This window comes from Arachis hypogaea, chromosome 9 (assembly GCF_003086295.3).
Source record: "Arachis hypogaea cultivar Tifrunner chromosome 9, arahy.Tifrunner.gnm2.J5K5, whole genome shotgun sequence".
Taxonomy (NCBI): domain Eukaryota; kingdom Viridiplantae; phylum Streptophyta; class Magnoliopsida; order Fabales; family Fabaceae; genus Arachis; species Arachis hypogaea.
The window spans coordinates 91401597-91414996 of NC_092044.1; the positions used below are offsets into that span (position 1 = coordinate 91401597).

The 13400-nt window shown below is 29.6% G+C and overlaps 2 protein-coding genes across 3 annotated transcripts; both read right to left on the bottom strand.

The window, feature by feature from the left end:
* Window positions 1–593: 593 nt before the first annotated feature.
* LOC112711210 (malate dehydrogenase, cytoplasmic) lies at window positions 594–3842 on the bottom strand. Its single transcript, XM_025763815.2, has 7 exons — window positions 3579–3842; window positions 2514–2672; window positions 2221–2396; window positions 1461–1738; window positions 1226–1361; window positions 1027–1138; window positions 594–905 (listed from the first exon to the last, which is right to left on the bottom strand). Exons 1-7 carry the CDS (start codon window positions 3619–3621, stop codon window positions 811–813), a joined length of 999 nt encoding a protein of 332 aa, XP_025619600.1. The 5' UTR covers window positions 3622–3842; the 3' UTR covers window positions 594–810.
* A 5341-nt stretch (window positions 3843–9183) lies between these two features.
* LOC112711212 (malate dehydrogenase) lies at window positions 9184–12494 on the bottom strand. Of its 2 annotated transcripts, none has more exons than XM_025763816.3 (7): window positions 12323–12494; window positions 11302–11460; window positions 10998–11173; window positions 10294–10571; window positions 10056–10191; window positions 9857–9968; window positions 9184–9713 (listed from the first exon to the last, which is right to left on the bottom strand). In XM_025763816.3, exons 1-7 carry the CDS (start codon window positions 12363–12365, stop codon window positions 9619–9621), a joined length of 999 nt encoding a protein of 332 aa, XP_025619601.1. In that variant the 5' UTR covers window positions 12366–12494; the 3' UTR covers window positions 9184–9618. The 2 variants fall into 2 exon arrangements, with proteins under 2 accessions (XP_025619601.1, XP_072059271.1); XM_072203170.1 differs by having other exon boundaries at window positions 11302–11539; window positions 12323–12460.
* Between the last annotated feature and the right edge of the window lie 906 nt (window positions 12495–13400).

A 13400-nucleotide genomic window follows, 5' to 3' on the forward strand; every position in this document is an offset into this window, starting at 1 on the left:
TAAATAATTATTGTATATTTTATTTATGTCAGTAATTTCTATATTTATTTAATTTAAATAAAAAAATTACACCCATTTTGACAACAATTTAAATTTACGCATATTTGAAAAATAAAATTTTTTAATATTTATTTAAATTAAAAAACCTCTCGCTTGCCCCTACCAACCCAACACTCAATTCAAAACAGTGATAAAAGCAAGCGTATTAAAATAATTTGAGATCTGGTAACCGTTGTGGAATCTCCAAGTACGGTAACACAAGTGTGACTCGTACAACAGGTTAGATATGGCCAAAGACAAAATAATTAATATAAAAATAAAATAAAATAAAATCCATCTTGATTCTTGAACCTAATCTGGTAACGTACTACCAAATTGTACGTTGCGTCCAACCGAATAAAGAACTTGAACTTTCAAGCCCTCATTAGGATTTATGAAACAACAAACTCCGAGTTTTTGAACCTTTGTAAATTGTAATGGCTTACTCGCGCAAAAAGGTACAACTAAGACAATGTTTCCACCCCGTACATGATGGAAATAGAAAAATGACTTGCACTGGCATTGACACCAAAAAACTAAAATAAAGACCCGGATTGGTAACATAAGCTTCATACATGGCCATGAGTTATAAAACATTAAGCTCAAATATTCTAGGGAATAGACACTTCAATACACAAGTAATTTCCAGAAAAATGGAGACTCCATCAAAAGTTCCTCTGGATCTTGGAAAGGCATTATTCAAAAATTGAGCCTATTTTATAGGTAAACATGGGAAACCGCAGTTGTCAGGAAAAGAAAACAAGCAGCACTCTAAGAGAGGCATGAGTATGCCAAAGCCTTCTCCTCAGAGAGCTCTTCTGCTGTCAAATCCAGTTTCTTCCTTGAGAACTCATCAATTGAAAGTCCTGCGTTCAGTAGAAAATAACAATTGAACATTTAAAATATAGGAATGTGGAGGGAAAAAAATACTATAAAGATCAAACGTGCCTCATTCAATTTCTTCAAAACAATTAACCAAGCTCTTACCTTGAACAATTTTCCATTCTCCATTTTGACAGTAAACAGGGAATGAATAGATCAGTCCAGCAGGCACATTGTAAGATCCATCAGAGTAAACTCCCATTGACACCCAGGTACCCTGAACCAGAAGAGACAAAAAATCGAGAAAACTGAGCTGGGAACTTCATATAGAACCTAAAAGAAGATCAGGACTAATCCGACCAACCTCGGGAGTTCCGAGAACCCAGTCTCTAATGTGGTCACATGCAGCACTGGCAGCAGATAGTGCACTTGAGAGCTTTCTAGCTTTAATGATTGCAGCACCACGTTGTTGGACAGTAGTTATGAATTCCCCATTCAACCTAGATAATGGAATGCTCAATAAGTTTGTTTTGAAGAAAAAGAAAGAAAGAAAAAACGTTGAAAGTGATAAGTTGGTTCTTGTAGTTTAGTCAACATACCAGGCATCATCAGCAACAAGCTCCCGGACAGCCTTTTCCCCAGCTGGGGTTCTAACAGTTGCATGGTTGACATCAGGGTACTGAGTTGATGAGTGGTTACCCCAGATAATAACATTTTTCACATCCGAAACTTGAACATTCAGTCTTTCAGAAATTTGACCCAAGGCCCTGTTATGATCCAGTCTAGTCAAACAAGAAATATTTTTCTCAGGAATGGATGGAGCAAATTCCTTCAAGATCAAAGCATTGGTGTTTGCCGGGTTAGCAACAACAAGAACCTGCATGATAATCCAGAGAATTAAAGCTTATAAATGTTCCAAGAAACATATAAAACTGAAACATATCATATCAAAACTAAGTAGAACATATCTTATTTCAATTAAAAAAAGCAAAGATATTTTTCAACACCATGTGATCACAAGGATTTCAACTTTCAAGAGACAAATTGAATTACACATTTGATCAGGTGTAATGCTTTAAATAACACAATCAAGCTAATTTAAGTAAAAATGTTCATCTTTGTACATGAATTCACCTCAATATTAAAAGAATTCCAACCCCAAAATCTTAATCTGAACATATAATAGAACCAGCATAAATCCTTATGGTATATTGGTTGTATATGCGACATCTCATGACAAAATTAGCATTCAATCATTAGGCAGAACAGAACATGCATCTCCAATATATGAAAAACTAGGAGATAACACAAATTGATGATTCTTTTGTGTAATCGAAAGATTCTGTTTCAGAAGGTTACCTTGCAGTTTGCAGCAGCATGCTTTTCAAGAGCAGAAGCCTGGGACTTATAGATTGAGACATTTTTGGACATCACATCTTTCCTCTCCATACCTTCTTTTCTTGGGAAACCACCAACCATGACAGCAATGTTAACCCCAGTGCATGCCTCAACCACATCAGTTGTAGCAACCACACCTGAAACAAATGATTTCATAATATCTCATTACATCATAGATAATGTACACAACCAAAAGAAACCAATGTCCAAAATGATCAAGTTCATGTAACATGTAACTGGACTGAAACTCAAACCTTTAAGAAGGGGAAATGCAGCATCAACCAACTCCATCTTAACGCCATTCAGTGACTCGGCTGCAGGGGGAATATCAAGCATGTGGAGGATTACAGGCTGGTCAGGGCCCAGCATTACTCCCCTAGCAATCATAGGGACAAGGGCATACCCAATTTGCCCTAAAGTTGGCAAAGCATTTTATCAGTAAAGCAAAATACAAGACTTTTGCATCAGATAGTTTAGATACATATTCTCAACTTGAAAGCAAATAAGAGCAAACTTATTATGCATCCAGATTCCAGGTTACGCCCAAGTGGGTGTCAAGCAATGAATCATCTCACTATAAAATCCAATTATCATGATAGAAACCACACTAGAAAAATGCAACAGAAAACCATGATATTTAGGCTTGAAAGGGGTTTTCAACAGATCCTGAAAGTGGCACAAAATATTCTTTCCCAGAACCACAGAAATAAGAACTCTGCAAATGAAAACCAAATTGATGAAGACTAGCGTAGCAGTTTCAGAGTACAGCTAATAATGTTATATATACTGAAAAGGAAAAAAACGAATACTCCATCTTGAAATGGCCTAACTAAAAATAAAGAGGACAAAAACACCTCGTTCAAAATAAGACGTTCAAAATGATCCGGAATTTATATACATTTATTACAAACAAATCTATACGGAACCTAAATAAAGATAACAAGTTTGTACAAGAAGATCCTTACTAAACTGAATGTCCGAGAATTAACAAGTAAATGATCCCAAAACTACAAGATGAACTATCAGCACCTAATGCAGCATAAAATCACAATCCAGTTCAAAACAGATCCAATCACAAGAAAAAAAAATACACAATTCAAACAGGTAACCAACAATTATACACCAAAAATCCAAACGAATTGTTTGAACTTAATAGGATCGGGTCAGATCTAACTCAAATCAAACTACAGACAAAACAAATGCAAAGTTTTGACTCGAAACCAGAATTTATAATCGGGAAAATACTACCAAAAAGATATATGGAAGAAAATGACATGGATATGAGAGAGTGGACTATGATAGTGAAAGAGGGAACGTACCTGCAGCACCGGTGACCAGAACGCGAACGGGGTCCTTGGCCATCGGAACTGTCTATCGAAGAAACCGGAACCGAACGGAAGACGGGAAGAGAAGAGGATGAAGATGAATAGCTAAGGTAAGCCAGAGAGTGAGTGTAAGTGTGTAACTGTTGACGAAAGGAGAACCTTCCTATCCTTTTATTCTTGCGGCGAGCGCCGTTGCCACGTTATGACCCCATGAAACGACGCCGCATCCGATTCTTTCTTATTAATTATTATTTATTTATTAATGATTAACCATGAGAAAAAGTAGCAAAAATGGATAATTAGGTGGTTTGGTTTGTGTTTTTATTTCTTATTTTTATTTTTAGTATTTTATGTTTTTTAGATTTTGTAAAAGAAAAAGTGAAAATATTAAAAATAATAATATTTTATTTTTTTATTTTTTGTTTACAAAATCTAAAATCTAAAAGACTGAAAATATTGAAAATAAAAATAGAAAATAAAAATATAAACTAAATATATCTTAAAAGTTCGAATAAAGACATTTAGGTTACGTTTATTTTTTGAGATAAGAGAGAACATGACATTAAGATAGAGACAATAAGATAGAGATATTAAAAATTATTTTTTGTGTATTATGTTTGGATACGATAGATAAGACATTAATATAATATTAAGATGACTAAAATAGTTATGTGATTCTAAATTTTTTATATCAAGATTTTAAGAGTATGTAGGAATATAAAAAATTACAAGAAGAATTGGTCTATGAACCAATAAGATAAAAATGGTATTAAAGTAACAAAATTAAGAATAAATAAAGTAATATAAAGTAGAAAAAGTGAATTAAGTCTCTATTAATACAGTATGCTATAAAGAAGAGAATGAACTATAAAAATGAATAAATTAATTATTCAGTCAAATAAAAAATTTTACCAAAAAAAGAGAGTATCTGAAAAAAAGAATGTAAAAAAAGAAGAACTATGATACAGAGAAGAAACTAAAATTAAGAAAAAATAAGAAGAGATAATAGTAGAATAGTAAAAAATATCTATAGATAGAAAGGAAAAAAAATTTGATAAAAAATATGTGTCCAAAAATATAAAATAGTATCCTGAAGACAATGTGTTCTGTATTCATGTCTCTGTCTCCAAACACGTTTTAAATATTTGTTGTTCATGTCTCTGTGTCTTGTCTCTGGAAACAAACGCTACCTTAGTGTGTATTTAGATTGACTTTTATTAAATTAGAATGAAATTTAAATAAAGGTGATTTTATAAAATTGATTTTGGGTAAAAGTGAGTTTGTATTAATATGATTTTTGATAATTTTATACTAAAATTGATTTTGATAAAATAAATATTGTTTAGATAATATTAATTAAAATTACTTTTAGATAGATAATTACTAAAAAATACGACATTAAATTATAATATTATTTTTTATGCATGTTTAATTTTTTGATATCTTTTTTGGTATATTTTTTATATAGTATTTTTTTAATATTATTTTTTAGTACAATATAATTTATTATTATTATTATTTATGATTAATTTTTTAATTTACTTTATTTAATGAGATCAATAAATTATATTTTAAAAAAATAATAATAAATATAATATACAAAAACTATAATTATAAAAGTGTAAAATGTCGAACAAAAAATTAACAAAAAAATAAAAATATTAAATATTAAACAAAAAGAGCTCATATAAAGAAAAATAATAAAAATTTTATAAATAAAATAATAACATGCATAAAGAATATGCTTGGTAAAAAGAAAATAAATATTTAAAATCAATAACGGCAGTTAGTAAAATGCAGAAGTTAAAAAAAGTTGCTTCCTGTGAACATGGTTTTAACTACAAAATCACTTATGCAGTCATAATTAGAGCTGAAAGTGAGTCAAGCAGCTTATGAGCCAATTCGAACTCGACTCGTTAATAGCTCGATAAGTTAAGCTTGTGAGCTGGTGAGCCAAATGTGAGCATGGAATTGAGCTCATAAATTAAATGAGTCAGTTTGAATAAACTCAACTTATTAGCTCGTGAGTTGAATATATATATATATATATATCCTATATGCATTTAATCTATACTTTTAATATTATATATATATATACATATGAAATAGTAATATATAATTATATATATTAATGATCTTAATTATTTAAAATTTTATATTTATTTTTTATATATAATTTTGATATAGGATATAAATAAAAAATTTATAATTTATTGATAGATAAACAATATATAAAATTGATCTTTTTAAATTTTTTTAAAATATATAAGTTATAATTTATTGATATAAAATTGTAGATTATGTATTTATGTTTCTATTATTTGAGCCAACTCGTAAGCTTTCGATGAGTCGAACTTAAGCTTAAGAAATAGACTCGATTGTTAATGTGTCGAGCCGTGAGCTAAGCTCAATTTTTGTGAGTCGAGCTTGAGTTTGATCTAACTCGGCTCAACTCGACTCACTTTCAGCCTTAGTCATAACGAACAAAAATAGTCAAACCAAAAATTAAAGCCTTCAAAAGGTTGAACATATTTTTTGTTTTTCAAACGTCGAAACAAACAACCTTAGTCAAAGATGATTAAAACGTCTTTAAATAATTGTCTATTGAATAAGAATTTGTTTGGATAAGTTTTTAAAAAAATATTTTTTTGAATTATTTTTTTTAAAAGGTAAAAATAATTTTATATTTGGATATCTTATATAAAAAGATATTTTTATCTATCAATTATGTTAGTATACAATAATATAAAAATACCTTTTTGTTTATTTATTATGTGAAAAATATTTTTTTAATTTTTTTTTAAGAAAAAGTAAATTGTAGCTTCTTGAAAAGATTTTTTTTAATTTTCTAGTATTCTTACTTTTATTACTAAAAATTTTTTTAAACATACTAAATAATAAAATAAAAATTCTTATTACATTAAAAAATATATTTTTTATCAATTTAATAACACTCAAACAAATACTAAATTATCATACATTGAATCGAATCTTTTTATACGTAACAAATTAAAAATATTATCTTTATTAAAAAGTGTTATTATATTTTTAAAATGGTTACGTTGGCTTTGATACTAACTTTTAACTTAGTTTAAAATTTAAATTTTTAACAAAAATTTTATTAAAAAACTATTTTATTTTATTTTTATAAATTTTATAATATTATTTTTTTACTTCTATTTTATTATCATTTTAATATTTTTATTATTTTGTAAATTTAATCATTTTTAAGTGTTGAATTTTTATTTATAATTTTTATAATTCTTTTAATAATTTTTTTCTTTTCTCTAATTTTTAATATTTATATTTTAATCTACCAATTTTTATTAATTTTTCTATTTTTAATCTAACAATTTTGTTTCATTTTTAAATTCTTGAATAAAATTTATTGTGAAATTGAAATTTTAGAAAAAATATTTTGTATTGATTTGAGAAATTCAATGTGTTTGAATTAATATTAGTTAGAATCATTATTTTTAGCCTATTAGTTTGGATAATTTAATTATTTCTTTTTTAAAATCTTTTAATTTATTTTTTGATTTAATTTTATACATAATTTATATGTTTATTAATTCATACTTTTTAGTGCACGTATTTTAACTTTGGTAAATAAATCATTTTAGAAAAAAATTTTCCGTCCTTTTATGAATGGTGGCCTTCGAATAAATGTAAATTATCATAACATTAATGATTTATTAAAATTTTTCGGCTTAAATAATTTCTGATTTCTATAGTCTTTTTTATTTTGGTAAAATAAAATTTAAATAATTCCTATTTTAATTATTTTGAAGACTTTATTCTCTTTAAATGTTGGTGCGATATGTCTAACAACATCAACATTTCAGCTTACTAAGTTAATATTTAATCTGACTCGTCAGTACTTAATGGAGCAAACTAACATCAAATATTAAAATAAAAACCTTTCAAAGTTTGCTTGTCCAAAACCGAAAAAATGAATTAATAAAACTCAAAATCAAAATATTAGTATTTTATAAGGATTAAAATCTTATTTAAGCCATCTTTTTCTCAATTCACGTGCAATACGAAAATCAACAAATAGTAATTTAATTTTCTAGTGCTTAATTATTTTAAAAAAGATCATTTTAATTTTGATACAATATAATTTTCTTAATATTGTCATCAAATTAACTTCTTAATGAATATTTAAATAGCATGTGTAAAATGCAATTTTTACTATAAAAATACATAACCAAATATCTGTTTTTACTTCTATCGGATAAAATATAGGTTCAAGAAATAAGGATACATATTAAATTAGAAAAATATTAGTTATTTTTATAATTAAGTCTAGTCAATTTTTTTCTTTTTTTTCTTTTTCCTTTATGCGTCTCATCTTTATTTTTGAACTAATTTTTATTGTGCTAATAAGTTATTGGAACAATTTAGTTAAACACTTGAATTTAATTATCAAAATGACTTGGTCATGTAACATCATCGATTAAGTTAATAACATTCTTCTTCAAACGTTTAATTGATTCAACCAAAACATCACAAAAATTATAAATAGTTATTATTCCCTTGAGAGAAATACAAAAAGAAAACATAATAAAGAAGATAGACATGCCCAAACATGTGAAATGTCTTTTGGTTGAACCCATGCATTGTTTGATTTGAACTTTGCCATGTCTCTCATAAGCCATAATTCAGCTTCAGGATAAATAGAAAAAAGGACAAGGAAAGAAAAAATCAAGACAAAATCCTATCTAATAGATAATGTAATCTGTAGAGTACCCATCATCAATGGATTTCTTGCAAGATGGGGCACCCCCCCCCCCCTCTTTTTTTTTCCCTGTCTACTGCTACCATATTCCTCTCTCACTTGTCCCCACAAAACCAACACTCAATTCAAAGCAAAGTGATAACAAAAGCAAGCGTTGCTAAAACAATTTGGAACCTTGTAACCGTTGTGGAAGCTCCAAGAACGGTAACACAATCGTGACTCGTCCAACAGGTAGCAGATAAATAGATATAGCCAAAGACTACGAAACATTAACATTTCGCTGAGTTTAATCGCCGTGTCGAACACATTTCGAACACAACACTCATTCAACCGTATATTAATAAAAAAAAATTTCAAACACACTTGGACATATTTAAATTTCATCATATACTAGTATATTCCATCTTATTTAATTTGTAATATGTATTTTTAAAATAAATTTAAAAATAATATATATTATTATTTATTAAAATAAAAATATTTTAAATATTTTATATAATTAAACTAAAACATTAAAATTAATTAAAAAATTAATTTATGTTTTAATATTAATAAAATATTATTATAATTTATCTAAATAATATTTTATATTTTATATATATGTGTCTCAGACTCAGTGTCTTAAAAAATTTTAATATCACATGTCGACACTCGACGTATTTCATTTCCGTGTCAGGGTGTGTTTCCGTACATCATAGGCCAATGATAAAATAATTAATAATAGTAAAATAAAATAAAATAAAATCCATCTTGATTCTTGAACCTAATGTAGTAATGTACCACCAAATTGTACTGACGTGCAATCGCTGAAGCAGAGAGAAATGCATTGTGCATGTCCAGCTAAATCAAGAAGAGATATCAGAGAGAAGAAATATGACTTTACTATTTTGAGTTATTGACCCTTTGTAATGGCTTACACTAGTAAAAAAGTATAACCAAATTACCAAAACATTGTTTCCACCAAGTACATGATGAAAATAGAAAGAAAAAAAAGAAAAGACTTGCATTGGCATTCACACACCAAAAACCGAAAATAAAGACCTAGATTGGTCACATAAGCTTCATAAGCATATAAGATTACGCCTCTGATCCATGGCCATGAGTTAAAAATCATAAAGCTCAAGTATACTACGGAACAGACACTACAATACACAAGTAATTTCCAAAAAAATGGAGACTCCATCAAAAGTTTCTCCGGATCTTGGAAAGGCATTATTCAAAAATTGCGCCTAATTCTATAGGTAAACAAGGGAAACCGCGATTGTCACAAGGCAAAAGTAAACAAGCAGCGGTCTAAGAGAGGCATGAGTAAGCCAAGGCCTTCTCCTCGGAGAGCTCTTCTGCTGTCAGGTCCAGTTTCTTCCTTGAGAACTCATCAATATTAAGTCCTGTGTTTAGTAGAAAATAACAATTTAAAATTAAAATATAGGAATGTGGAGGGACATAAGTTAAAAAATAATACTATAATATAAAGATCGAATGTGCCTCATGCCTCATTCAATTTCTTCGAAACAATCAACCAAGCTCTTACCTTGAACAATTTTCCATTCTCCATTTTGACAGTAGACAGGGAATGAATAGATCAGTCCAGCAGGCACATTGTAAGATCCATCAGAATAAACTCCCATTGACACCCAGGTACCCTGAACCAGAAGAGACAAAAAATTGAGAAAACTGAGCTGGGAACTTCATATAGAACCTAAAAGAAGATCAGGACTAATCCGACCAACCTCAGGAGTTCCAAGAACCCAGTCTCTAATGTGGTCACATGCAGCACTGGCAGCAGATAGTGCACTGGAGAGCTTTCTAGCTTTAATGATTGCAGCACCTCGTTGTTGGACAGTAGTTATGAATTCACCATTCAACCTAGATAATGGAATGCTCAATAAGAACATTATTTTGAAGAAAAAGAAAGAAAAAGAAAATGTTGAAAGTGTTAAGTTGGTTCTTGTAGTTTAGTTCACATACCAGGCATCATCAACCACAAGCTCCCGGACAGCCTTTTCCCCAGCTGGGGTTTTAACAGTTGCATGGTTGACATCAGGGTACTGAGTTGATGAGTGGTTACCCCAGATAATAACATTTTTCACATCAGAAACTTGAACATTCAGTCTTTCAGAAATTTGACCCAAGGCCCTGTTGTGATCCAGTCTAGTCAAACAGGAAATATTTTTCTCAGGAATGGATGGAGCAAATTCCTTCAAGATCAAAGCATTGGTGTTTGCTGGGTTAGCAACAACCAGAACCTGCATGATAATCCAGAGAATTAAAAGCTTATAAATGTTCCAAGAAACATATAAAACTGAAACATATCATATCAAAACTAAGTAGAAGATTTCAATTAAAAAGCAAAACTATTTTTCAACACCATGTGATCACAAGGACTTCAACTTTCAAGATACAAATCGAATTACACATTTGATCAAGTGCAATGCTTTAAATAACACAGTCAAGGTAATTTAAGTAAAAACTTTCATCTTGTACATGAATTCACGTCAGTATTAAAAGAATTCTAACCCCAGATATCTTAATGGGAACATATAATAGAATCAGCAATCCTTATGGTATAATAGTTGTACATACGACATCACCACAAGAAATCATGACAAAAATTAGCATTCAATCAATAGGCAGAACACAACATGCATCTCCAACATTTCTTGAATGATTACCTTGCAGTTTGCAGCGGCATGCTTTTCAAGAGCAGAAGCCTGGGACTTGTAAATGGAGACATTTTTGGACATTACATCTTTCCTCTCCATACCTTCTTTCCTTGGGAAGCCACCAACCATTACGGCAATATTGACACCAGTGCATGCCTCAACCACATCAGTTGTAGCAACAACACCTGACACGAATTATTTCAAAATATCTCATTAGGTTGTGGATAACTCATATAAACGAAATAACCCAGTGTCAAGTCCAAAGTGGTAAACCATGAAGCTCATGTAACATTTAATTGAAGGAAACTCAAACCTTTGAGAAGAGGGAATGCAGCATCAACCAACTCCATTTTAACACCATTCAGTGCCTCTGCTGCTGGTGGGATATCAAGCATGTGAAGGATCACAGGCTGGTCAGCGCCGAGCATCACTCCCCTAGCAATCATAGGGACAAGAGCATACCCGATTTGCCCTAAAGTTTAAAGTATTTTATCAGTAAGACAATGTCTGTTTTCTTTCCAGCTCCACAAAAATATAAAAGAACTGCGCTACTGAAAAGCAAATTGATGGATACCACCATAGCACGTTCAGAGAATTATCTCAACTAAGTTATTACAAGTATTCATGAAACAATCTACAGCTAGTTTTATATATTTTGTGACATGGAGAAAAATTTGATATTCCATCGTCAAATTCATGGTATGGCATATATATATCATCTCCTTTAAAACAAGACTTTAGAAAAAATCTTAGATAAATACTACAAAAAAGAAATGAATAGCGCCATCAGAAAAGTTCAACGAGATCCCGGTTTTATTTTGAGTTAATCAAAAGGAGATCAATTAGTAACTTCAAAAAAATAAAAGGGAAATCAATCATCTGTAACAATTTTTTATAATAACATCGTCAAAAGGTCAATTTTCTACACCGAATGTCACAAAATTAGTTGTTCTTCAGTACCCACAGCTCAGATAGCATAACAAGACAGATCCCAAAACTATTAAGAAAAAATTAACTTCCAGCTCCTAATGCATTATGAAACCACAACCCAGTTCAAAACAAAGCTAATCCCGATTCCCGAACAAGTTTACACCATGAAAATAAAATCTGAAGCTTTTAAATCGAAAAAAATCATCGATTCATAGGATCAGATCTGATCTAAATCAGAATAGAAGATCCATTAAACATAACAAAGGCATCAATTTACACAAGCCTAGAATTCATAACCTGCAAAAAATTACAAAAAAGCACAGGTGGAAGCAAACGAAACAGAAGATCAAAGTGTGGATATATGATGATGATGAGAAAGACAGGTAGGGAAGGAAAGAAGGTACCTGCAGCACCGGTGACGAGAACGCGAACTGGATCTTTGGCCATTGGAACCGTCGATCGAAGAAAATGGAAGAAGAAATGAGGAATAGTAGTGTAGGTTAGTCAAAGGGAGAGTGTGTGTGAACTAAAGAGGACCTTCCTTTCTATTTATTCTTGCGGAGATCGCCGTTGGTCGTTGCCACTTGCCACGTTTAGATGTCCTGAAACGACGTCGCATTCGGTTCATAATTCTTTTGACTTTTTACCATATCCCAAATCAATTATTTTCATTCATAATTCATGAGATCAATAAATATTCAAATTGCTCCTAAAAAACTTTAGATTGAATATTTTATTTTTATAAAATTTTCAGAATTTTTCTTATCTAATAAATTGGTTTTTTTATTGTTGTAAAGAGAATTATCTTAAATTGATATATTTTTTAAGATATAATTATTTTATAATAAAATTTTGTTAAGAATTGATTTATAAGATTAAAAACTAATTTTAGTGTTTATTATTTGTAATATTTTGAAGTTACATAAAAGTGAAAAACAAATGCGACTATCATTATGTATTCGGTTGGAAGCGTATACATATGGGGCAAATTTTCTGAAATAAAAAAATTATTTATTTTTGAAAACAATTTATTTTTTTAATTTTTAAAATATATTTTTTTTTCTAGAGTTTGAAGCAAGTTTGCCCGAAATAACAGTGAAGTTGCTAATTATTATGAAGTTTGTTCGCTGCAATGATGAATTTCAATATGGCAGAAACTCACCTGCAGTCGACTGCAGGTGAAGTTACTTCTGGATGCTGACACGTGTTATTATATGATTTAAAAAAATCGGTTTATTTTATATAAATAGTTTGTTTTAAAAAACCGGTTTAAATTAGACTAAATAGTTACTTTTATTCCCTTCTTCTTCGTTTTGCATGTAAAATTCGTTCTCTTTCAATCTCTTTTTCAGAACTAATATAAAACTTTCAACTAGGTATGTTCCTTTTATTTATATTTCTTAATCAAATTTATTATTTCAAATGTATTTCTTAATTTATGTTTTTATTCATTCTTCTGTGAATGATGAAAATTATTTAATA